At 38.2% G+C, this 24,627-nt stretch overlaps 1 protein-coding gene across 4 annotated transcripts in view; it reads right to left on the bottom strand.

Annotated features, from left to right (window-relative positions):
- Positions 1-24,627, bottom strand: part of PLCB4 (phospholipase C beta 4) — a 234,272-nt gene that overhangs the window by 29,134 nt on the left and 180,511 nt on the right. For all 4 annotated transcript variants that reach the window (XM_080407727.1, XM_080407726.1, XM_080407725.1 and 1 more), the window contains 11 exons: positions 21,920-22,061; positions 21,195-21,279; positions 20,854-20,978; positions 18,823-18,874; positions 16,416-16,518; positions 14,463-14,627; positions 11,456-11,660; positions 6,982-7,070; positions 6,391-6,541; positions 3,371-3,420; positions 3,184-3,249 (listed from right to left, as the gene is read on the bottom strand). In XM_080407727.1, coding sequence (XP_080263853.1) covers positions 3,184-3,249; positions 3,371-3,420; positions 6,391-6,541; positions 6,982-7,070; positions 11,456-11,660; positions 14,463-14,627; positions 16,416-16,518; positions 18,823-18,874; positions 20,854-20,978; positions 21,195-21,279; positions 21,920-22,061 — 1,233 coding nt within the window. The remainder of the gene's footprint in view (positions 1-3,183; positions 3,250-3,370; positions 3,421-6,390; positions 6,542-6,981; positions 7,071-11,455; positions 11,661-14,462; positions 14,628-16,415; positions 16,519-18,822; positions 18,875-20,853; positions 20,979-21,194; positions 21,280-21,919; positions 22,062-24,627) is intronic.

The following is a 24,627-nucleotide window of genomic DNA, read 5'->3' as shown; positions in this document are numbered from 1 at the left end:
TCAGAATGCCCTGTTAGGTGAAACTAGTTCACAACACAAGTAATTTGGCTTAGGTTCGGATCATGTTCCTTCCTCACAAGAGCCATCACCTGTTCTTCAGCAATCCCAACAGCAGCACAATGCTACCTCAGCCATACTCATGCAGACATGCCTTTTCAGACTCAACCAGCCTGGAGAATATTCACTCTCCCCCCTCCAACTCTCTCTTGCTTCACAGCCAGACCACAAACTAAGCAGAAAATTTCATTCAAAAACTAGAGGCAACAGCTCTGTTGCAGAACTGAACAGGTTCTTCTGACCAGATCTAAGGAAGAAATTTTATATGATGAGGTGGTGGAAACACTGGCACATGTTTCCCAGAGAGGTGGTAGATGTCCCATTCAAAGTCCAATTGGACAGGGCTCTGAGCAACCCGACTGAGTTGCAGATGTCCCTGCTCATTGCAAGGGGGTTGGACTAGATGATCTTTAAAGGTCCCATCCAACCCAAACCATTCTATGAAGTGAGAAGCTATACTTGCACACTGACTCTGAAACTAAACTTGCTGTGAAATACTGACACTCTCCAGTATTCACTACCATTTGCCCTGCCTTTAATTTCTATTTGCTCTATTATTCCCTTAAAATCCTTCAGGATTTCCTTAAAAGTATTGTCCTGCCTTTGCAGAGCATTATGTAAATACCATTTATATGATTCTCAATACTGAGTGAAATCTCAACTATTCATAGACTTTGTGAATTCCAAAATTCTGCATTTTTTTGCAAGTCGCAAATCTCATCAGGGAATGGGCAAATTTAATTCCATCAGTCACAGACTGGCTGCCTAGTAATGATGACACTAAGAACACTGACCTTTCTGCCAATCTAATGATCTCTACCCTACTTAGACTAGTATTTTTCCTACACAAAAGTGAAAAAAGGTACAGTGAAGATTGCACCTCCAACTGCCCAAACATCCTTCTCTTGAAAAAACAGGTTAATAACAAAAACGTGTGATGTGTCTCTGTATGTGTGTGTATACTTGGTATTACAGTTGTAAGGAGCTACATCATGTAGGAGAAACAAATTAGTGATAACATGCAGAGGGATGTTAGGAGAGTGTTATCACTGCTGCTGTCCAAATGGCTGAAACACTGAACAGAAGTAAGTAAAAAGAAAGATACCATCAAAAAAATACACTGCGTGTTGTATTCTGAAAAGCCTGGCACCAGGTAATTTCGGTATTAATCTGGAAACATGGTACGTGTAACAGTCCTATGCCCTGACAAAACAGACCGATGTGTTTTCATACAGAGCAACCAACCTCCGCCAGCCAGCATTTCAGTGGAACTGCTAGTACTTCTCTACACCGAGTGGATGCTGTCGGTAAAAGGGACCCTGCTGTTGTCTTCCTTACCTAGCTCTGCCTAGGGCTGCCGGATTAGCTCCTACACCACTTATATCAGAGCTCCTTCCTCTCAGCCGGCTCTCTCCCCCACACTTGCATGCATTAATTTTCCATAATGCATCTTCCAAGGCCAACTTTAGATGGAAAAGTATTGGACTTTTCTTTCCTCAAACATGAACAATTCCCTCCTGTTTACTTATTCATCCAGATTGCTGGAGTGCCTATGGCTAAAGGAGAGCAAACTATTTCTGAATCTTTTAAGTTCAGTCTGCTTAATACAGAGGCTTCCTCACGCTGATCATGGATAACTAACTGCATAGCCCTCCTGCTCAGCCCCAGCTGATAATGCATTAGAAAGAGACGAGTACACCAAGTACTTCCCTGAGATCACCTGTGAGCTACTACGGCCACACTTTTCTGCTCAGACTCTCCTCTCTGAATTCAAGAAGCTGCCCTTACTGGAGCCCTTAGCAAGGCATGCTCTAGACAGGCACCTTCTTGTTAGGACAGACTTAAGCTCTGTATTTAAGACCAGCAGGACACAGGCTTGCTCAGACCTAAAATAGCTGTGCTGGAGCTAATGCTGAAAATCCTTCTGAGTGCACAGCATTTCCAGATTGTGGCTGGCAATTTTTGCCTCAGATTAGGGGAAGCAAGTGCAAGCCTGAACAGAGGGATCATTTTTTTTTAACATTAGCAAGCGTAGTCTTTGCTAACATATCCTTACACTACTGTGGGTCACATATATCAGGGACATAGATCATTGAGTATGAGTGTTGTCTACGTAACCATGGTACCATTTTCATTTGCAAAAAGCTGCTAGAGCAAACTGCTGAATGTTGTCCAATGAATGAGAAAGGAGTGTTTAAAAATAAGAAGCCCCCTTAAAAGACCAACCCTGTGAAGGTCTAGAAACTGTCCATGTCCAGATGTGTGGATGACAGACACTTTTTCTTTAGCATAGGCTTTGCACACAACACTAAAATGGAATCACTCATTTCCCTTTTGCATTGAGTCAGCAAAGAGTCCGAAATGTAACTTCAAAATGCCCAGGCAACTGCATTACATCAGATCTGCAATAAAATCTGCAATCAAAGAGAGCAAAGGAGTAACTGCCCCAAAAGCCCAGAACGGATTTGTATGTATTGCCAAAATTCAGAACTTAAGATACTTTCTTCAGTTCTTATGCCTCTTTCTGTAACAAGAGTAATGGTTTCCTAATGATAAAGGGCAGGAGAAAACTGGCTGTGATTTTCTAATGTAAAGTATATTTGTGATAGCGTTGCATGCATTTGGGATATCACTGCCAACAGTACCAAGCAAAAAGCTGACTATAAAGTGGTTAACATACACATAAGTGAGGAGGAATAGGACATTTCATTTTTCAGTAACACATTCCAGTTCTCTTGGGCAATTTTACAGTTTCTCCAGTGCCTGTCTTCAAAGCAGCACCATTTCACATCATTATGATACTGCCTTTTTTTTCCCCAAACTGCTGTCAATATCTCATGCAAGAGGGAGCTAGATAAAATCATTACCTGAAAAAGGTGAGCTTTGGGTGCTTATATGGGTCAAACAAATGTGCACCGATACTCAGGGAGACATACAAAGGGTTGCGAAAGGGAGAATTTTTCTCACTGGAGTGTATTTCAGTACATTTAAAACACACATGCCTGCCTTAGTGGTCCAACTACTCCTTTGTCTTCCCCTACCATTTAATTAGGAATTGTCTGTGCTAGTGAGCACTGCAACTTCTTTCAATTAGTGTGTTGCTCAGAGAGCTCTTAATGATCATACCTTTGCATGTTTCTTCTTTAAGGCATTCAGCTCTTTCTGCTGTTTCTTTAAATGCTTTATATAAGCCTACAAAAAGAGAAGCTGCATCAATTTTTCTGTGGTTGTATTGACTTTAACCAGGTAAAATCCTGGCTACGTAAAACAAATAATTAGGAACACATCTTGAAAAGCTTGTGTCAGTCCTTACCTTCATTTGCTTTAAATCTTCTATCTTCACTTGAGGAATAAGGTCTATACCTAGGAAGGTATTTATACAGTTAATCTAAAACTTCATACATACTAGAAACCTACACTGAAGTTAGCAGTTAAATATTTTCCCCACATAAAAAATAATCACATGTTAATGAGAAAATTGTTCATCAAGATACAGCTAAGATACAGTTAATTTCTTTTTCAAATGCACCGCTCAATCAATTGCCTTGTGAAAAAAGAAAAGAATCAATGAGTGTATTTTAATCTCTTACAGTTCTGGTCTGAAGTGTCAAAACACAGCCATCTAAGAATTGAAAAAGCTCCATTTCTGAAAACATTGCAAGCCATTTATGTACATTAAAAGTGAAGCACACGAACAGATTTTTGCTTCGTAGCTGGAGCCTGCTCTGGCACCATTCACTTCAAGGGGGAGGCTTCCTGGGTAAAGTTCTATATGACTACATAAAAGGTTAACTAAGTTTAGGTATGTTACTTCTCCTCCATTTAAAACACAAAAATCGTAGAAGTGAAAATTTACCTGCAGCCTGTATGTTAGAGGAGGTAAAATTTGCATGTTGGTTAATACCAGGCTACAAGAAAAGGAGCAACAGTACACTACAAGACTAAAGGAGAGTTAAAAATGGAAGAGAAACACAAAATCCTAAGTAGTGGGTATTCTAATGAAAATTCAATGCAACAAGCAAATCTATCATACAAGACTAACAGTACTATTTAAATGATGAAAATGTATTTTGATCATCTTAATTACAATGCAAACAAAACCCAATCTCATTTCATGTTTATGCTTTAATAAATGTTTTGTGACATACTGATTTTTTTGAAACTACTTGAGCACATCCTATATGTAATTAATAAAAATGCGAATATAATGCCATGAAAGCTGCAATGCATCTTTTTTTCTGAGCTTTTACACAAAACTGTTTGTCTGTACAAAAATACACTGCAAATGTATTTACTTAACTGCTCTTAACAGTGTCTGTGGACTGTAAGAATTTCCCTGCCTTGAAAAGGGCTTTCTAACTTTTAAAGTTAAATTTAACTGGAAAATACTCACATGCTGGAAAAAAAAATGGAGGGAGGGGGGATGCAGAGGGAGGGGGGATGCAGAGGGAGGGGGGATGCAGAGGGAGGGGGGATGCAGAGGGAGGGGGGATGCAGAGGGAGGGGGGATGCAGAGGGAGGGGGGATGCAGAGGGAGGGGGGATGCAGAGGGAGGGGGGATGCAGAGGGAGGGGGGATGCAGAGGGAGGGGGGATGCAGAGGGAGGGGGGATGCAGAGGGAGGGGGGATGCAGAGGGAGGGGGGATGCAGAGGGAGGGGGGATGCAGAGGGAGGGGGGATGCAGAGGGAGGGGGGATGCAGAGGGGGGGAAGGCAGGCATCTCTTTAGGGAACACAATTTTTTTATCTTCGAAGCATAAGATTCTGCTAAATTACATGGCATTAACATTAGCCTAGTAAATGAGACTGGAACAGATTTAGGCACAGATAGAGGCTGAAGTTTTCAAACACACAAATCACTTAACTCTTACTGAAAGTCAGAGAAAAAAACCCCAAACCCTGACATTCTCATGCATTTGAAAGCCCTCCACAGACACCCTATCTTGCTGGATATGTAATTTCTAGTAGCGAGGCAAGCTGTGTATTTTAACAAAGGTAGAATTATTCAGATCTTAAAAGATCATGAAGAAAAGTAATACAAAATAAAGATATTCACATGAGATCTAAAAATTAACAGCTCTATTTTAACATGCTAGAATGTGGATAAAAATAGTTGCAGACAAGAGTGCATAACATCTGAAATCTCAGTTTAAGACCAGGGCTACATCAGGCGCACTGTGTTCTAAACGAACTTTTTCAGGGTTTTATTTTAAAACACAGACTCATTTACTTTGTTCACTGGGTCTGACTCCATGGCAACCAGGAAGTAGTTGCCAACTCCAGCAAATTTTATGCTTAATTAGTGCACAATAAAACTAACACTTGTGCATCTTGGTGATGTTACATGAAATATGAGAACACCTCCCTGCATAAAAATAATCTGGGTTTTACACCAGGGAAGAACTTTGAAAGAATTCAGGTGCCAGAGACAACCTGTTTTATTGCCAAAAGTGACTCCAGAGAAACATCTTGTTTCTTAAGAGATCCCTTCACATGTGTGTATTCAGCCATGTCTGCTTAAGTTTAAAAACAAGAGAAGTCAGTGCTCCTTCTCACTCCTATCAATACCTTTGGGCCAAGGTGGATGAGAGAGAGTGAACCAGATTCTAATTCTTGTGGCCCGTTAACAGAAATATTTATTGTGTTTCATTCAGCTGTAGAAATTTGTTCTTTCACTTAATCTTCATTTCCTGTGATGATATATGAGAAACAAATAATCCCATTTGACTCTGGAAGATGATTTTGTAGACTGAACAGTGAATAGCGAGGAAAAAATACTTATTCACTTATAAATGAGCACATTTAATATGGGTATTTTTCACAATAAACATGCCATTTCCCATAATCACTATTCAGAGTAAAACCACACATTGAAAACCTTTCTAATTGTTGGGAAATCTCTACGGAATCCAATGAATTCTAAATACCTTTAATTACTTAAATCTGCAATTCTGCCAAGGGATTTGTGGAGGGAGAAAAAAAGCAGAGGAGTTTCTGTGGAGTGTATGAGAAAATAGTCATTCCTATTGTCATTCCTCCAGTAAGTCTTTAGTAAAATACTCCAAGTCTTGGGGGTCACTACTATTGGCAGTAGGTATACAGCTACACAAAGAGGTCACTTAGTAAAATACAGCTGTATTGGCTTTATACAGCCATTCTAGTAATATAAAAGATATATTTGCAATTAGACAAGGACCACTCTCAGTGGCAAAAGAAGTTACCTTCTAAAAGGGTAAGAATGAATCGAACTGCCAAACTATAATTGAGTAATGAGTACTTCTCCACGATTCCCAAATCACTTCAGACCTGAGGGAGTGGCACATGACTGGTATACCTTTCTTAGCATCGGTCCCAGAGCCAAAGCCTGCAGTGGTACTTGGCCGAAGTTCAGAGCTACTCTGAGGCGTTACGTTGGCTTTGGCATTATTTGCTTTTCCTTTTCTGTCATTCTTTGAAGTGTCATTTGGTACATCAACTATATCACTCTGAAAGAAACAGTCACATCTTAATAAATTAATTGCTGTTTTACCTGTAGTATAAAAGTTGGGGTATGGGAAATTGCTGAACTTCCTTACTTTAAACATAATTATGAAAATTGCAACATACTTTCAAACAACAATATACTCAGTACAGTATTTGTAACCTATTCTAAATGGCTACTTACAAAAATATGGCTCCTTTCTCATTTCTTAAAATTTCTCCTTCTAAGGGATATGTTAACACGATCCATGAAAAGTCAGTTAGCGAATGGTATTTTACTAAATGTTAACTAACATAAGCCAATGTATTTCAGAGCAGGACAAAGAGGCTTATATTTGAAAATGAGAAATGAGAAAGTAACATACATTGCTTGGAGAAGGACCAGTTTACTTTTAAAAAAAGAACATAGCATGCACATAAATGGGCTGTATTTGTCATTACTTACAGTTTCGATACCCATAGCTCTCATTTGGTCTGCTCTTTTTTCTGTGATAGACAAAAATTTCTTTGGATCTGATAAAGCATCCACAATATCTGTAAGAAAAAAAATAATCAACTTATGATCTTCAAAGGCATTTGGAAATCAATCTTTTACAAGAGCTTTATTCTACCTCGGTTGTCATGAGCCTTGGCTTGCAATAATAGTCCAACTTTCCATAATGAGCTTGGCAGGACTGAAAGTGCTCATCGCCACAGCACTTCAACACATTAGGAACATGAATCAGTTCATCATGCATCAAGGGAGTGGTATTAATCCAGGTATCTTATTTAGGAAAAAAACCCAATCATGCCATCAGACAAAAGTTACTCTAACTTACTCCCAGTAGAAGACACTAGAATTTGAGATGAGAATGGGATCTCCTGATCTAACAACTTTGTCTCTTGGTTGTTTGAGGGGGTGTTGACTGACTTGGGACTGCAGAGAACTGTAGAAAATGCTCTTATATTTCCTAGCTAAATAGCAGTTTCAGCTGGGTGGTTAAAGCAATCGGGGAAATCTATTCTCACTCGCCTTGTGATGCTCCATGTTTGGAACATGATAGGCTGTGAAATGGCTTTTCTCTGAACCATAATGGCCAGTATTTGAATCTTACACGTGAACACGGCACCACTAGTGGTATTATAGCACTACCCAGTACCAGACACCATATAGATCATTGAATCTGTTTTCCATATGCAGTTATGAATGTGCAAGCATCAGTGTACAGGAAGACAAAGACAATCCCTTACCATGCTTTATTTCAACAGTCAAAGAATTAAAAAATGGCAAAGGAGGCCCTCTACAGCAAGAAATTATTTTACAAATTAAACTAATTCAGTACCTACAATAACAATGCATGCAGAGACCACAGCAGTGACCTGTTTTGGTGATCCCTCCAAAACTTTGAGTGCTATGGAGAAAAGGGTCACTGGTCTCAGTTAATAAGTCTTCCTTGTCAGAGCACTAACTTAAGAAAGGAAGTTTGATTGCTGCAGACTGACTGACTCATCATTCACTACAAAGTCAGTCATTTAATTAAGCTGGTTTTTTGCCCTGACCATTAGGAGGACCCTGGACAGTGCTTCACTTGCTAGGAGGCTGTTTCTCTGCAGAATGCTGCACAGCCCTATTTTTGGCTGCTTATGAGTAAAAGATAAATGCTTTTGTACCCTTATATTCTAGATGGTCTCACTAGCATAATAGACCATTATTTCTGCAATGAAAGTTATGACACTCACAGTTTTCATCATCATTTGAGTTTTGCCCATGTTTCATGTCATCTCTTCAGCCATTTTCCAAGTGAGCTTACAATGACGCAACACAGAGGAGCTGGTCCACTGACCAGGTCTGTAAAAATATTCATCCCATCAAAAGCTTTGGGAAAAAAATTGCTACCCTTCTTGTTCAAATCAGGGGCTGGACCATATAATCTCCCTTCCAACCTAAGTTGTTCTATGAAATGTCCCTCTGAAGTTACTGGATGCATTTCTCAAGAAAAAAAAACAAAAAGCACAGGCAGGGCTCCCATTCCGACAGCAATTGTATAAAATGCACAGCATTATCCCCAACAGCTCTGTTAATCTACACAAACAGGTTGTCTCCAATAACTGTTGTGACCCAACAATGTCTTCTGAAACTTACTTCATATACACAAAAACCAAGCAGAATTTATTTTCAGCCTTAACAATGGCCCTGTAGCTCAGCACCGTCTGTTTCCCCTTTGCCTAATTTAGTAAGCATGTTTTTTTGTCCTTGGCATGCATGCACTCCTCAGTGAAAATCCAGGACTACCCTGCTAACATGATGTGTCTTTTGAAAATGGAACCTGATTATCACAAGCTTCAAGGTAAAAATGACTAACGTGTTTGGGAGAGCGAGACCTTTCTGAATTGTATTACTAACCATACAAGCACATCACCAAAGGCTCAGCATTTCTACAAGCGGGACGTGACTCATCACTGTTTCTCACATTGTCATTTGTCCTCTGCTTACGTTTTTCTTTCTCCCTAGTGAGGTAAGGTGGGGGTGGGGAAAAGCATTTTGTAGAGGAATCACAATTAAATATAAAACTAGGAAAAATCACTGCAAGAATACATTACAGAGGACTCTAACCACTAACCTAAGTAGCCATGCTTACTTACGCACAGACTTCTATTATAGAAGCTTCTCTTTGGAGAATGCTGCTTCATTTACATTAATTTGCACCAGTATTGTGTTTTATTGGGAACAGAGTAGCTGATGCAAATAAACCACAATAAATTACTAAGCTATATGAAAAATAAAATTATGCATCTTTTAAAGCCTACAATGCATTACCCATTCCAGTTATTAGGTGATGCAAGTTTTTAAATCTTACTCATACAGGAAAAAAAAAAAGAAATAAAAAAGGAAGTTAGGCATTGAATTGAGCCATACCTTTCTACAGGTTTGCTAAAACAACCATGGAGGTCCTAATGATAGCTCATAAAACAATGAAAGGTTCACTGCAGATGATAAGTAATTAAAAAACACATGCCAACAGAATACTAATGATTCCACCCGAGTGTCTAAAGTTGTTTCCCAGTTGTTCATCATGCTGCTGTTCCGTATTAATCAGAAAAATACATGAGATACACCAAAACTATCTGGGAAGGGAGAGGAGAACTAATAATTGAACTCATTTAGTTCATAGTAATATGATGACAAACAATTCTCTCATTCTAGTAGCATTCTACTGTAATGACACTGTTACTTTATGAGTAGTAATGTATTATGTCCTCACCTCTACCAGATAAGCAGTGTGTAGAAATGTTGGCTACGTAGTAGATCTACCAGTATTGAACTGCACACAAATTGCAAATTCTAAACTAGCATTCAAATTCTCTTTGAAATCAAGTCTTTCACATCTGAATTTGTAAAATGCAGTTTAAAAAAGAAAATAAAAAGTTATTTTCTCCACACTCAGCAGCTTCAGCCACATCAAACTCTGCTAAGTTTAAATTCTACTCTCAGAAAAAGTGTGGTATAATTCAGAAAAACATCAATCCCATGTTTAGAAAATATTTTAACTGAAAATATTTATTGTCAAAAGCTTAAGTTCAGGAAAGAATTAAAGTACATGCTTAAATGTGTCCCTTAGATACATGGTTCAATTACCGCCTTGAGAATCTTGAGCTAAAGCAGAAGCTTACATTTATCTTGAGACAAAGTCCCTCAAGTTAAATACTGTAGACGAAACACACTGCACAAAGGCAAAGTAGTACTCCAAGACCTGTGGGAGAACTGCAGCCGACTGGCCAGCAACCAGGATTTTATGCATAAACAACATATGTTTCTGTAAATGCTAAACCTTTTCAGTCAAATATTGCTACTGAATTCTATGCCTGTTCATTTTTTTAAAAGCCTGGATAAATACCAGCAAACACCAACTTGAAGATAAACTCTCTAACATGTTAGGTAAGCCTTCTTCTTCTCCAGTTCATACTATGGAATGACACTCAGAGAAGTGACAGTAATTCTTTGCATAGACAGCAGGTTTGAAATCACTTTTGCAAAGAAAACATATTGTTTTATCAATAATGTTTCACCAATCTGCTTTGAGGTGAACTTCATTTTGCTGCAGTCAGAGCATTAACATTTAGCACAATTCCTATTGTAGAGTTTTAAATGATTTAAATATTTAACATACAAGTGAATTTCATCTGCAGTGAAGAAAACTTTTCCCAGAGGTACACCCTCAGGGTGAACTTACCCATATAAACTGAATTAAGTGCTGTAATGGTTATTCTCAGCTGTTTGCTCCTATACACATTGTGGATTTATACGCTCAGTATAAATGACCACAGCTCTACCAACCTGATCATGGAAACGGCTCACATGAAAAATTACTTTCCTGAAAACCCCAAAATAATTAAAACGCTCTAAACCCATGTAAAACTGGGAGAGAAAAATGCAGAAAAGTTTTGGGCGGTGAATTATTTCACTGTCCATTTTTAACAATATGCCAATATTCCCAAGAATACAGAAGTGGTGTGTTTGAAAAAACACATGTAGATTCTGCATCAATTGTTGCCACCTATATGCCAAGCAATATAGCTGAAGTATGTTAACCTTACAAATATGTCAGAAAGCACTTACTTCAAAAAAATAAATCAAAAGCAAAATCTTCCTAAAGTGTCAACAGAGAAAAATTAAATTGAGCTAAGTAGTATTAGCTTATTTTCCATATTATTTTGTCATTTAAGAGATATGTATCATTATCATTAACATGGAGGCAGGCATTTGGTCCGAAAGCTGATTTCTTAATTGAATATTCAGGGCTTCTAAGGAGTTAAAATACTAAATCCTTCCCATCTTCCAGCATTGCATGTCTGCTTCTGGCTGTCTACTCTGCAATACTTCAGTACTTCCATACCAGCGCTCAAGAACTACAGCACACTGAGACACAGGTTTTTCTCACCTCCAAAACCATCAGGCACGTATGTTTTAAGCACAATGTTGCAGAAAACCGTTGGAAGAGAGAGTGGTTTGTTGCCCTCGTTCCGAAGGGAAATGTGCCTGTAACCTGCTTGCAGACCATCCAGAGGCAGGATCCTCTGACCAATTAACTTATTATTGTCATCATACACTGCTATTCTCAGGACAGCAAGATCAGGGAGAATAACCTGGAAAGCCAGAAAATGAGAAATTCAATGACTCTAATACAGTAGGACCCTCCTTGCCTCCCATGTTTGAACCATTTACTTTGTATGCCAGAAACAGACTATCATCACTGTAAGATAATGTCATTCCCTGCAAACTGCACACTTCAAGATGACTCTTTCCTAGAAAAGCTTATTTTCACCCTAAATACTGGGTCATTTCAGAATATGCAAATCTTGCAGCTTACAGTTACACTAGCTAAATATTTTGCATATCTATTTTTCATTACCAAAGACTGGTGACATTGATAAGAAGGCAGGAAAATACTACATGGGAAATGACAGATACAGCAGCAATCGAAGGGTAGGTAGTGCTGAATCAGGAGGAATTATGACAGACAGATGGGATTTGGGATGCATCCAAAAGGGCCATAAAGAATGGAAAGAGCGCAAGCACAAGCGGATGGGGATGCATGCTGAACTATGGGTTCTGCAAAGGGGAGAAGCAGACGAAGATCAGGGCAGGGTGACAGACCGGCTGGAATGGCATGCTGCCAGCAGAGGTGGGCATGCTGGACTCACGACATGAAGGGTACATGGTATGTATGCATGGTGGGCAGGGATGCTGCCAGCTATCTGCATCTGTCAGCCCCCATCTGGACCAACCAAAAGAGTAACAAAAAAAATCTGCTGCCTTCCCTGGAACAAAGGTGCTGCCTCTGCGCGTGGAGCAGTGAGAAGACAGCCTAACAGAGCGGTGCAGCTTCCCTGCCAGCCTGCCTCAGTTGTCTGCTGGGAAAGGTCTTCCCACTCCTTCCCTACCTGGCTCTATTCATCAACACTTCTGGGACAAAAGGGAAGACGTAAGGAAACTGCATCTACTATCTCCCTTAAGACTTTCTCCCTGCACTTTCATCTTCAGTCTTAGAGGGCACAAAATAATGTACACTTTTGGTCTCCATACCCATCTGAGCTATTCACGGATATCCCACTCTACCTGGTTATAACTTAGCACTCCCAGCACAGGTCACCACCAGCACTCATACCCATCCCCCCCTTACACAACAGAGTGACAACACAGAACTAAGATTAGAACGACTGAAACTTTTAACTAAAATAAAAACAAGAAAACATGACAGAAAAACAATAAAACACATTACCTGAAAGCAACCGTGTAGGATTAAACATCAGCTTGAGGAGAACAGTGTAAGCCAAACAGGGCAGGTAAGAGCTCTCCTCTACAGGCCATAGATCAGTACATCTTTCTTTACATGATGGCCTCATATAGATTTGCTAGGGAGCAGAACTGGGGACTAAGTTTATCATTCCCTCTCCATTAATTTGTTCTATAGTATCCTAGCAGACATTTTCACCCTAGTGACATTTTAGCACTGTGCACCTCACACCTCCAACTAGAGGAATTCTTCCTGCTGTGTCTCTGCCACTCATCTACCTGGTCATCAGTGTACATTTTGATTACAGTGGCTAAGCCTGATATGATAAGGGCCTGAGATGAATAAAAATTATCTCTTGGCTGACTTGCAGTATAAGTTATTCAAGAGAATGTGCGACCATGTAATTTTCATTGCAGAGTAGAGCAGAAAGTCTGAAGAGTACTGGCATCAGCCACTGCACCCACGCCACCCCCCTTTTAGGCTGAAGCTGTGTGCACCCTGTAGTTTATGGGCCTTTTGATTTAAGAAATCAGAAAGCAGCAGATGGGCAGCATGATTGCCTGTCATTGTACATCTAAGCATCTTCCCTGTGCCTCCTCATATACAGAGGAAAGCACTTAAAATCACATTCGTTTGAGAATATATTTGAGTCCAGAAAAACCTCTTGCATTAACTACATTTCTAATAAAAACTGGTTATATTGTTAAGAAAACAGATTATGTCTGTAATATACCCAAGTGTGAAGTGTTATCACTTCTTGGAAAAGTCTTGTCACTTTGGAATAAAAGCAACAATTTTGCATGACAACAAAACAGGTGTAAGCAAAACAGACGTTATCAAACAGCACTGCTAACACATGTAGTCTGGATGGAACTCCAGCCAACAGAAAAAAATAAATATATATATGTGTATCATATATATAAAGACTGAGAGATAAAAACTGAACACAGACGACTGATCTCTCTTTAAATCCCCCATACCAAGAAAAAAAGGTTTGTTTTACTTTTGTTAATTGAAAAAAAAAAATAAAGAAAAAGGTACATGAGGCACATGGACTACTGAAGGAGGGAGCTGGCAACACATCTGAGGAACACAGCACCCTTCCAACTTTTCCATGTAATAACATTGACCTTAGCTTTGGATGCAGCATCTCACCTGCCCTCTGGGCTGAAGGAACAGTGCAAGATAGCAGCCACTGCCAGGGCAGGGAAGAAGAAATCTCCAAGGAATGATGGTGTCCACCAGCGGGGGCTCATTCTGAGCAGACTGCATACCTTGAACACAGGCATGGCCACGGAGGAGGTGGCTACCTCCAAGTGGGAGGAGGAAGCAAAGGGGAGGGAAAAGCCAAACAAACAACAACAACAAAAAAAATATCATGTGACAGCTACAGAGATTATCCATTAGAAAAATAAAACAATCGAAAATTAAAAAAAAAACAAAACCAAAAACCAAACAGCCTCCTGAAAGCTTATTTCAGCTTTAGATTGTTTACTTTAGTAAACAGGAACCCTACAAACCCTTTTTCATGGGAGCAGTTCTTATTCATGTGAGCAGTCAGACTGAAGCTGGGAGAGGTGGCTCAAGTGAGCAAGGATACTCATGTGCAAAAGCGCTGGCAACCACGGACTGTGCTTTCCGAATATCCTACCTTTCGAAATACAAATGACTCTTCATTGTAAACAGGGTTCAGACCATTGTTCATCACCATGCGTGTTCGAAATTCTTTACGTATCGTGTCCGTGGGTAAACCATACATATCCACTTCTACATACGTACCGATTTTTTTGTCTGATAAGAACTGACCAGATATTACCTGCAACATAAAAACAGAGCAGTAAGGAAAAGCAATACAAAGTACAGAGCATTTTTTGAATACTGGAAACATTCATATTTTTTTATTCACAGCAGTCTGAAAAATGCTTTATACAGAACAAATCTATTTATTTCATCATATGAAAAAAGTATATTTACTGCTAAAATCACACTTCTTCAGAAAAGCTTTTATGATAAGACCTTAAATATATCCTTAATTTCAAATGATTGCACTCATTGCGCTATGATATTAACAGTTTTAAGTCAATCAGCCCAATTAGCCAATGTCTCACAGATGCGTTCACTATATTACTGAAAGACACTGAATGACACAATCAGATTGGGCACCGCTACTCTGCAACTTTAAACTTTCTGTCTGGAAGCACTGTCGTATATGATGTCTTGACTACAAAGAGGTGAAAGGAAGCTATTGCTCTTTCACTTAGGTAAAGGTTTTAAACTAATCATATGTCAGTCTAACTCCTTATTATGTGTCTGGGAAGTGCAGGACGCTTAAAAACCAACCAAACAAGCCCCCCCCCCCAGCTTCTCCATATTGTTAAGTATATGAGACTTGTTGCAATTTTACTCTAAATCAAGATTAATCTCGCCACAGCAGATGATTACTCCAGGGAAAAATTTATTCCATCAAGATGATATACTACTTTAAAATACAGCTAATGTTTTCATTACTATGACCAAGGAGGGAAGAAAAAATGGAAACATGACTTCACAGACCTAAGCTCATTTCAAGTCCTTTTTTTTCATGATCTAACATTCTTCCAGGGAACAGTCCGAATAACAAATCTGAAAAGTTATGTGGCTGAGGGGTACCGTCATTGGTTTGGTCCACTCAACTCCTTTGTAACAAAATTTATAGGGAATTTTATACTAGTTTTAGTCACACAAGAAGAACGAGTGGCAAAATATATGCTCGAAGAACTATCTCTAGTGATACTTAAAAATTCTATGTTCTCAGCACTAGATCCCCCTTCCTTCTTGGAGGGATTGTGATGTCATTAAAGAAAAACAATATTTAAAAAAGTTTTTGTTCTTCTGGAGGTGCAAATGAAACTTAGGTAAATGTCTAGAATGCCCAACGAAAACTTAGTCAGAGAGAGTTTGCAATTTCCGTGCTGCACAATAGAAAGTGGTAACTGATAGCTTAAGTCTTTGGTTAAGCTGCACATGGCGTATTTAAGCAAAAAGAGTAGAGTGTCAAGTCACAAAACAGGTTTTACAATTGTCAGCCTCCTTCCAAAACATGATTACCCAATCATGCGTTAGAACTACAACAGACATTTTCTGGACTTTATTACTCATAAATAACTCCAAAGTAATGATCTCCCATCACATGAACCAGTTGTCTCTACTTATTTTCAAAATATCCTGTCCACATGTGCCCATATTCCTCCCTTGCTCTGCGGTGACAAGTGATGTTTGTATGATTTCATACTGTCCACAGAAATGAACTTCACTCATTTATTCATTTGTGTAGGCTGATGCAATTCAAAAAGAGCATGAGGTGGGTTAAAATTCAGTGATAATGTGTAATAACAAACCATTTCTAATTCTATCATGTTCCACTCAGATGAAGTAAACAGATGTCTAAACTAGCAAAAAAAACCCCCGAAAAACAAACCCAACCCTAAAAAACCCACAATGAAAATATTTTGATGAAATCCACACAATCCAAACACATTTTCTGTAGATACCCTATTTCTGTTAAGATTTAAATGTAATTTTTGGAGGCGATAAGAGGACAGAAGTTTGTCTGTTGCTGTTTTACCTGTACAGAACATGTTGCAGCAATTACACCATCTACAGGAGTTTCAGAGAAAGGGTCAAATGTTCGATCTGGTCGTCGCATGAAATCTGGTTTAAGTAGATACCTTATTTCAAGAAAGAAAAGAAAAAAAAGAATATTATTCTTATGTGCAAATTAAAATTATATTAAATACAAATAAAATGGATGTTCCAGCTTTAAACAGTGAATTCTCCTACAGCACTGTAAAATACAAACTATTATTCTAGCTGCAAGTGTGAGGAAGTAAAAGGAAATATTACACTTGTCTGGAATACAGATAAATGTTAATCTTCATTTTGAATTACCAGCTACTGAGAGATTAAATCAACCCCGGATTTCAAGATGAAAATACATGTAACATAATCAAGGACATTTCAAAATAATTTAATAATACATTTTAAATATACAGTGAGTTATATCATGAAAATTAGATGCTCTCACATTTGTGTTAATTCTTTAACATTTTGGAAAAATATAGAGGGCTTATTCGATTTTATTTTTTTAAAATGAAGCAGTTTATACATAGAGTCAAGATTCATAAAATGAATTTCAGCTTGAAGCTAATTTTCTCATCTCAGTTATAAAACCTTGGGGGAAACAGCTGATAATGTCAGTGCTGACAGACTGTTAATTATAGTAGCATGAAAGGTACTACCATAACAACACTTACAATACATCCCTGAGGACTATACACTGGATCAACATATCAATGAAGCAGATACGTGCTCTGATGAATCAAAACCCAAAGATTCTGCCATCAAAATCAAATAGTAGTTGATCACTGCTGTGCTACACATGACAGAGGTTCTCTTCCACTGGTGGAAGAAAACATGTAACTGGAGTCATCTTGCTAATTCTGCAGCCCTGACAGACAACAGCTGCTAGAAGATTATTTTTTATCCATCATAAGTCTCTTTAGTGAATCACTGGTACACAATGTTATAAAGGCCTAGACAGACTTCAGAAATAATTAAAAAATGCTGGAAAAATTCCAACGGAAAGAATGTCAATGTTTACTCCCATTTTTTCGTAACATGCCTTCTGTTTAGGAAAATAATATTCCTCATTTTTCCTACATTATAAATGTGTGCGATTTTATAATGTTTTATTAATTTAAAGTAGGTTATGGGCAGAAGGGAACTACCAGAAACAACCTTTAGTTTCTGCTTCCAGCCTGCTGGAATAGAAAATGCTAGAGTGACTTGATCTTGTTTCACCAGCATGAAAACTGTAAATCGGAGGGGGGGGACGGGAAAGCAGTACAGATAGAAGGAAACTTAATTTTTTCTTTTCATTCCTCTGCGTGTTTTCTGTGACTGAAACAGCACCATATTTGTAATGTCTAACAAAATATTACCACTATATTACCATGCATTACTTTAACACCAGAAAACTGACATAAGAATCAAAAGAATTTAATTGATAATGATTGACTGTCAGAGAATTTGCAAGAGTAAGTAGGTGCTGTTTTACTGGGCTTTTGGGTCAAACAGGAAAGGAACCACGCTTTGCCATAAAAAGGCTTTGTTTTTCTTTTATTGTTATTCTGATTGAAATGACAAGAGACTGCACCTTTATCCAAGCTAAGAGCCTCTATCTGTTGAGTTCACAACTGAAATAAAAGCATGGAGTGGCAAAGCACTATGTTGCCCATACCACAGATGAGGAATTTTACCAAGCTTTATCAAACTCAGATTTTCTTTCTCAGTAAGATTTGCATTAATAAACAGTTGTTTCTTCCCAGGACGAGTCTACAGATTTTAATGTGTTTCTGGATTGTCATTTCCTGTAATTCATCAAACTTCTTTCTCTTGATGTTAATGATCAGCCTATCCTATTAAAGTATAAATTCAACATTGGAGAGGAAAAAAAAGTAAGTCTATCACTTGAGAATCCTTTTCCATGCAAAAGTCATGAGCAAGAACTTAAGAGAGATGAAACACTTTCGTATGTTCTGTGAAAACTGCTCTCCAACTAAAGTACACTGATTAAAAAACCATTCCCCATGTATTAAGGCTCAACCTGTCCAAGTAAATTTGGCAATTCTGTGAACTGTGCAATGAAAATGCATTCTAAGGCATATCTTCAAAGAAAGATTAAGAACAGAAGCTGAAGATTTATTTGAGTAACTGTGTATGGTATTCACAAACTTCATAATTCGCACAAAAAGCCTCTTCTATCTCATCTTTAAAAACTGGGCACAATTAAAAAGGATGTTCATCAGAATACCTTCTTGCAGAGGATAATTTTCCCAGAGTTCTGCTAATTTCTGCTCTTCACCTAGCATCCCATTTTGTTTTGTAACACAATCAATAGTGACAAAATTTTATTAAAACCATAGTAAAGGATTCTGATACACTGTGATATCAGTTTAAATCATGTCACTCACCCGCATGATCCATTATATTCAAATTTTCCTTGATTCAACTGCATTGCTAAATCTGTCAAGAGAAAAAAATTACTGTTTCCTTCTAAATAATGCAGAAGGTGAAAAATCCTTTTTAGAAAAGAAAATAAGGCTGTTTTTCCAGGGTAATCAGTTTAAATAAAAATTAAATTTAATGCAGATAAACCACAGACATCTAAGAAATAAAAGGAAGCAGTAAGAAAACCTCAGATTTCTTCACAGTATTAACAGCTTATCAACCAAGCTGAATTTTAAGCTGTGATGAGAAAACAGTCTCTCCCTGAATTCAAACACAGCCGGCAGGCAGAGAACATCAGACTGTGGTCATGTCAAGTGCCTGGGATAGGATTGCCATCATCCAACTTTTGGTATCTACAGTACGGATGTCTCCATTTCTGCTAGCGATCTAGAATCACTTTGCATAACAGAGGGATACAGGCACTTTAATTGCAATTAATGTCAGTCTAAGGCAGACATAAAACATACTAGGTGAGACAACCTAGAAGTATGTATTTGTTTACAATGACCATAGACCACTACTCCAATGAAGCTGTATTCTGATGTTTTAAAGAAGGTGAGATGAGTATTGCACTAGTTTTCTACAGGTTTAATTGAATAAAATATCACAAAAAGAAACCACAAAGATCACAGCAGCATTGCTTAGTTTCAACATTTAAAGCATGCAAGTTTTACTCAGTGCATTATTACAGCACTTGTATATAAATACAGATAGTAAAACACATGACCCCCTCTCCCATCCAACCCTCTCCCAAACTTTGTAAAAACTAAAATGTTTTCCTGGAGGTTTCCAATTACACTACAACATCCTTGTTTAGCGATAACATGGGTATTTTCTTGCCCAACAGACTCTACCTTCAAAAGGGAACAAAAACTTTTCTGTATGTTCTCTGTTACACAAAATATAAGATTCTCATATACTCGTATCAGTTATTATTTGCTTTACTGGGCAGCCTTAACTTGTATTTCCTCAATTATGCTTCAGTCTGACAGCACAGTGGGATCACAGAAGACTAAAGACAGGAAAGCTTCTCACTTCCAATTATACAATTACCACTCTTATTTTGCAATAAAAAAGGGGTTGAGACTGACATGCAGTGGGCAGAGGCAGTCGGAGCAGGGTGAAGCCTGCATATCTGCTGCCAGTCTCCATATCGAATTTAGTGGAGTGCTTTACAAGCAGTGTATTCCATGGAGTACAGCCTTCTCTTGCTCCCTCAGCTAGTGAAGTCTGTGCAAAGCTTTGCAGGACAGAACTCAGGGTATGATCATTAGGAGCATCTGCAGTACCAAAGACACCGCTTGGGGAGTGGGGGTTAGGGAAGCAAGCACAAAAGCACTAATACAGCTGAAGGAAAGAAAATGGAAAAACTGGTCTGGTACATATATGACTGAAGACGTTCCTAAATTAATTAAAACAAAACAAAACAAATCCTGCTCTGTGAGTTATACACATACTTTCACTGAACAGGAACAGTACATCTCCTCTCAGTTTACACGGTGGAGAGGCATTTACATTCCCTTGCATTATTCTCTCAGCTGGTATGTCAGACCCCATTCTCTGATGCTGAACACATGACTCCAACACTTCACAATAACTGGTCTAGAAATGAATCTGGCACACAGTCATTACTTCTTATCATCTTAATTTGCACACTCCTCCATCTTTACTTTGCAGACGTGCATTCAACTGTACCAAAGCTGTGTTTTGTGAAAACAGTGATTTCCCTGTAATTAAACACTTTTTGTTACTAAACATTTATGTGAGAGGTTACATACCCTTATTATTTTTCCATGAAAATGGACTGAATTCTCCTTCTATGTATGTTTTTTTATTGGTCCTTGTCTTACGCTTCTGTAATTCCACCCCACTGTATAATTTAGCCATATGCCTGTTTCCTCAAAAAATGCCAGAAGCAAATCCATGGCATCTGTTTGAGAATTACTACCCAAGCCATTCTTTAGAATTGAGGTTCACTGGTCGTTGCTGCCTACCTGGGGTCTGATAGTTCAGTGAGACCATCTGGCAGCCAGCGTTCCAGAAAATTTGAGGCATGTAATTACTGGAATCCACTCGGCCTCCCTTTGGGTATATCCGACTCATTTGTCGTTTATTATAACTGTATAATTCATCAAGGAAAATGAAATAAAAGCATCATAGAAACGTATGGTCATATCCTGGTATCTTCAATTTTATTATGTTAATCTTACTATTTCTCATCCTGTGAGCTACCTTCGCTTTTCCTTTATAGATGTGGAACACTGTAAATCTAGAAAGGTACACTTGTTTATTTGTGGCAGTAGCAGAGAAGCGGTATGAGGAGGTAAAAGGATACTTCACAAACTCAATGGCATGGGTCTTCAGATACCCTAGACCAACCGACTCATTGAAGGAGGACATGTTATGATGAATATTACGTTCTAGAAAGAACAGACAAGACATTTAAAAACATTTCTGTAATGATGAATCAAATTTCAAAATCATGCACTATACGTAACAACAGGATATAGCAAATCCTGGTCTGTTTCCCCATTACCTGTCAATCATAGAATCAAATTATACTGAAGAGAAATTTCATAAGGTTTCTGACTTGGCTTTTTTTTTTCACTTCCTGGGAAATCAACAAAACTTTCATTTTTTTGTTTAGGACAAAGCTGTTATTGAGAGTCTGTGTTGTGTGGCTAGATAATGCAAAACAACATGATAAATGGTCTAGTGTGCAATATGAAAGCTGAGCTAACTGCTGACCATTGACAATCACGTTCACCTTACTGTACAGAAAGGTGAACTAAACCCAGCAGTTTAGTTGGAAAGGCCTATGGAATATAAGCAACCTCAACAGCTTCATATTCTCCCAGTAATTTAGTGACTCCATGTGGATGACCAATGGAATAACATGCTAACTTTACATTCAAGGATACTGAGATCTAAAATATACTGATGATGGTCATGGAACTATAAAAGTCTTAAGCCATTTCTAAACTCAGGAAATGTAGAGATTAAAAAACTACCTAGAATAAGCAGACAAATACTTTTATTTCATTCAACCTTTTATGTTACCTTCTGCTACATCGAAACCTTGAAATTTTACAGGTTGAGCATAGTTGACCATTGTTGATAAATATGGATGTATATTGGTTGTGGCACCTACATATTTGTAAGATGCCATCCATGCTTGTTCATCTTCAACAGTTACTAAACCCTGAAAACACATTAAAAAGAATAATCACTATTTGTGTGTGCAAACACCGTTGTTGGAATTTTCAAATGTGATACAAAATAATACCCAAATCTGTAGGAAGTTAAATATAAGTGCAAATTAATATAATAAAAGTGGAAATTTAATGTCACAAAGTAACATTTATTTTCTTACTGATAGATGCACCAAACACTATCAATGTTACAGGATGCATGCAAGAGGACTGATGACAGAAAAGCTCCTAAGTAGTGGCTAAATATTACATGATGTTAGTAGGGTAACTTTGGGATAGAAGATAAATACTACAACAGATCGAACAATGGTGGCAGATAATGATCTATCTTTGTCAAACACATACCTAAGAATTGTGATTTAATACACATTTTCTGATAGCAACTGTTGTGGGGTAATGCATAGTTGGGACTGAGTATAACTTTCTCAACATCAAAACACAAATAGGTTCAATTGCTAATTTTTGCTCATAAAAGCAGACTGAAATATCAGGATTACAGCCTTCACTGGACAAAGAGATGTCACAAGACCAACAAGAGACACAGTACCAAGCTCATATTCCTAGCCACTTGAACTGATAAAAATCTGAATCCATCATTCACATAAAGATGCATTACATTTATAACAGAACTTCTAAAGTTTTCTACAAGTATCTCATCTGCTAGAAACCCACAATAGGAAGTGCTTCTTTATGTGGATCTACCTGTCCAACTTTCTCCCTTCCCTAAACCACTTTGAAACACATTCTTTTCATGGAAAGAAAGGAAAGGAAAAGAAAAGATCTCTGTCAATCTAAGCAAACTCAGCAAGGCTTACTGTCATGGCATTTTCCCACAAACATTTTTGCTTGTTCTCCTACCAGTGAACCAGGTACCAAAAAATCTAACCTACTGTAGGCTAACAGTGAACTTCTGCAAGGAAACATTAAGTATATTCAAAAATTCTTACAGTACAGCTTTTTATTTTCAGAATGCAACTAATATTTGTCAGAAAGCTCTCCTTCATTGCTGTATCAGGAAACAGTCAATAACAGGAAGCACCACAAAGCCCTTTCTCACAGAAGAAGAATGCAGTTCACAGAACCTATACTACTGCAACTCATTTACTCAGGAGATGGGAGAGTAAAAGAAACGTGAAACTACTTGCCACCATTATGGGCATGTAGACAAAGAATGTGTGTGGACATGTTTCAAAGAAGTAATACTATGTGAAGTAAACAATATATGGGATACTATAAGACATTTACAGCCACAAGGCACATAATTTCCTGACCGCATAGAATAGCCAGGTTATCAGAACGAGTCCAGGTACACATTGTTTTATGTACATTTTAGACAGACTTCCAGTGGCCCATGAAATCAAACTGATACCATATTTTAATGCTCAACACCAGGGCTCAATCCAACTGCCTTCAGAATCCTCCAATTGAGGGTTCACAGATCTGTTCCCTAAATATGCCAAATGGTACATCCCTTTATTAGGTGAACGCAAGCCTTTATTTTGTCACTATGTCAATATTTGTTAATAGAGTTTAGATCAAATTCAGGCCAAATTTCTTGAAAGGAACTAGTCCTTTCCAGTGTCTTCATTTTTGGAAGGCCAATAATTCAGAAAGAACTGACCACCCACCTTCTAAAAAACAATGCCTTTTGCTGACTGCTTAGAATTGCTAATCATATTTTACTATCTTGATACATAAATGTCTAAGTAATGAATCACAGTGAAAAGGAAGTCAAGGCAGATTATGCATGCCTTAGTGCCAAGGCAGTAGTACCCTGCAGACTACAGACCATATTACTGACACACTAGCTCTAAGAAAATGTTCTAAGACAACCTACTTGGTCATTGATTCTACCTTAATTACTTGCAGACCCGTAATTTTTTAGCGTAAATGGGCTATACTTTTTGCAGTGTCCACAACTTTAAAACTATTAATTAAAAAGGGGTAAGGATGGAATGTTTCTTAAAGCCTACAGAAAGAAAGGAATGGTTACAACAGCACATGATCCTTTCAGGGGTACAGAAAACAGTGGGGGAAAGTTGGTCTCTCTCTGTTATTTACACCTCCCCACCCCTCAAGAAAAGAAGCAGAACTCATGGAAAAAAACAACATAGACTGAAACAAAGTGTGGTTAGGAATAGGAGCAGCTTTAATGAGAGAAGAGGAGGAGGAGGAGAGTGGGAGGTAGGAAGAGTCTTACAGAAAGGATTCCTGGGAGAAGATAAATGCACAAGTCCAAGGGAAAGCAAAAGGAAGAAAAAGAGAGAGGAAAACAAAGTGCAGTCAAGGTAAGGGAAGAGGGGGAAAAAAAAAGAAGCAGGATGATACATTTCAACACCATTCAAAGAACTGCTGTTTCCCAGTGCATGACCATTTGAGATAAAGAGTAGGCACTTCTAAGCTGGCAAAAGTCATACACTGTCTGTCCCCACTTTTTCTGACAGCCCTAACCCAAATATAAAAGTACAGCAGAAGAAACCCCAAAAGGACAAAAGGAGGTAGACACACTTTCAAAAATATTCTATAGGTGCAGTGAAACTGAGCATAAAATTGTTA

Source organism: Falco punctatus, assembly GCF_963210335.1.
Source record: "Falco punctatus genome assembly, chromosome: 12".
Taxonomy (NCBI): Eukaryota; Metazoa; Chordata; class Aves; order Falconiformes; family Falconidae; genus Falco; species Falco punctatus.
This window is presented reverse-complemented; position numbering and strand designations above follow the sequence as displayed.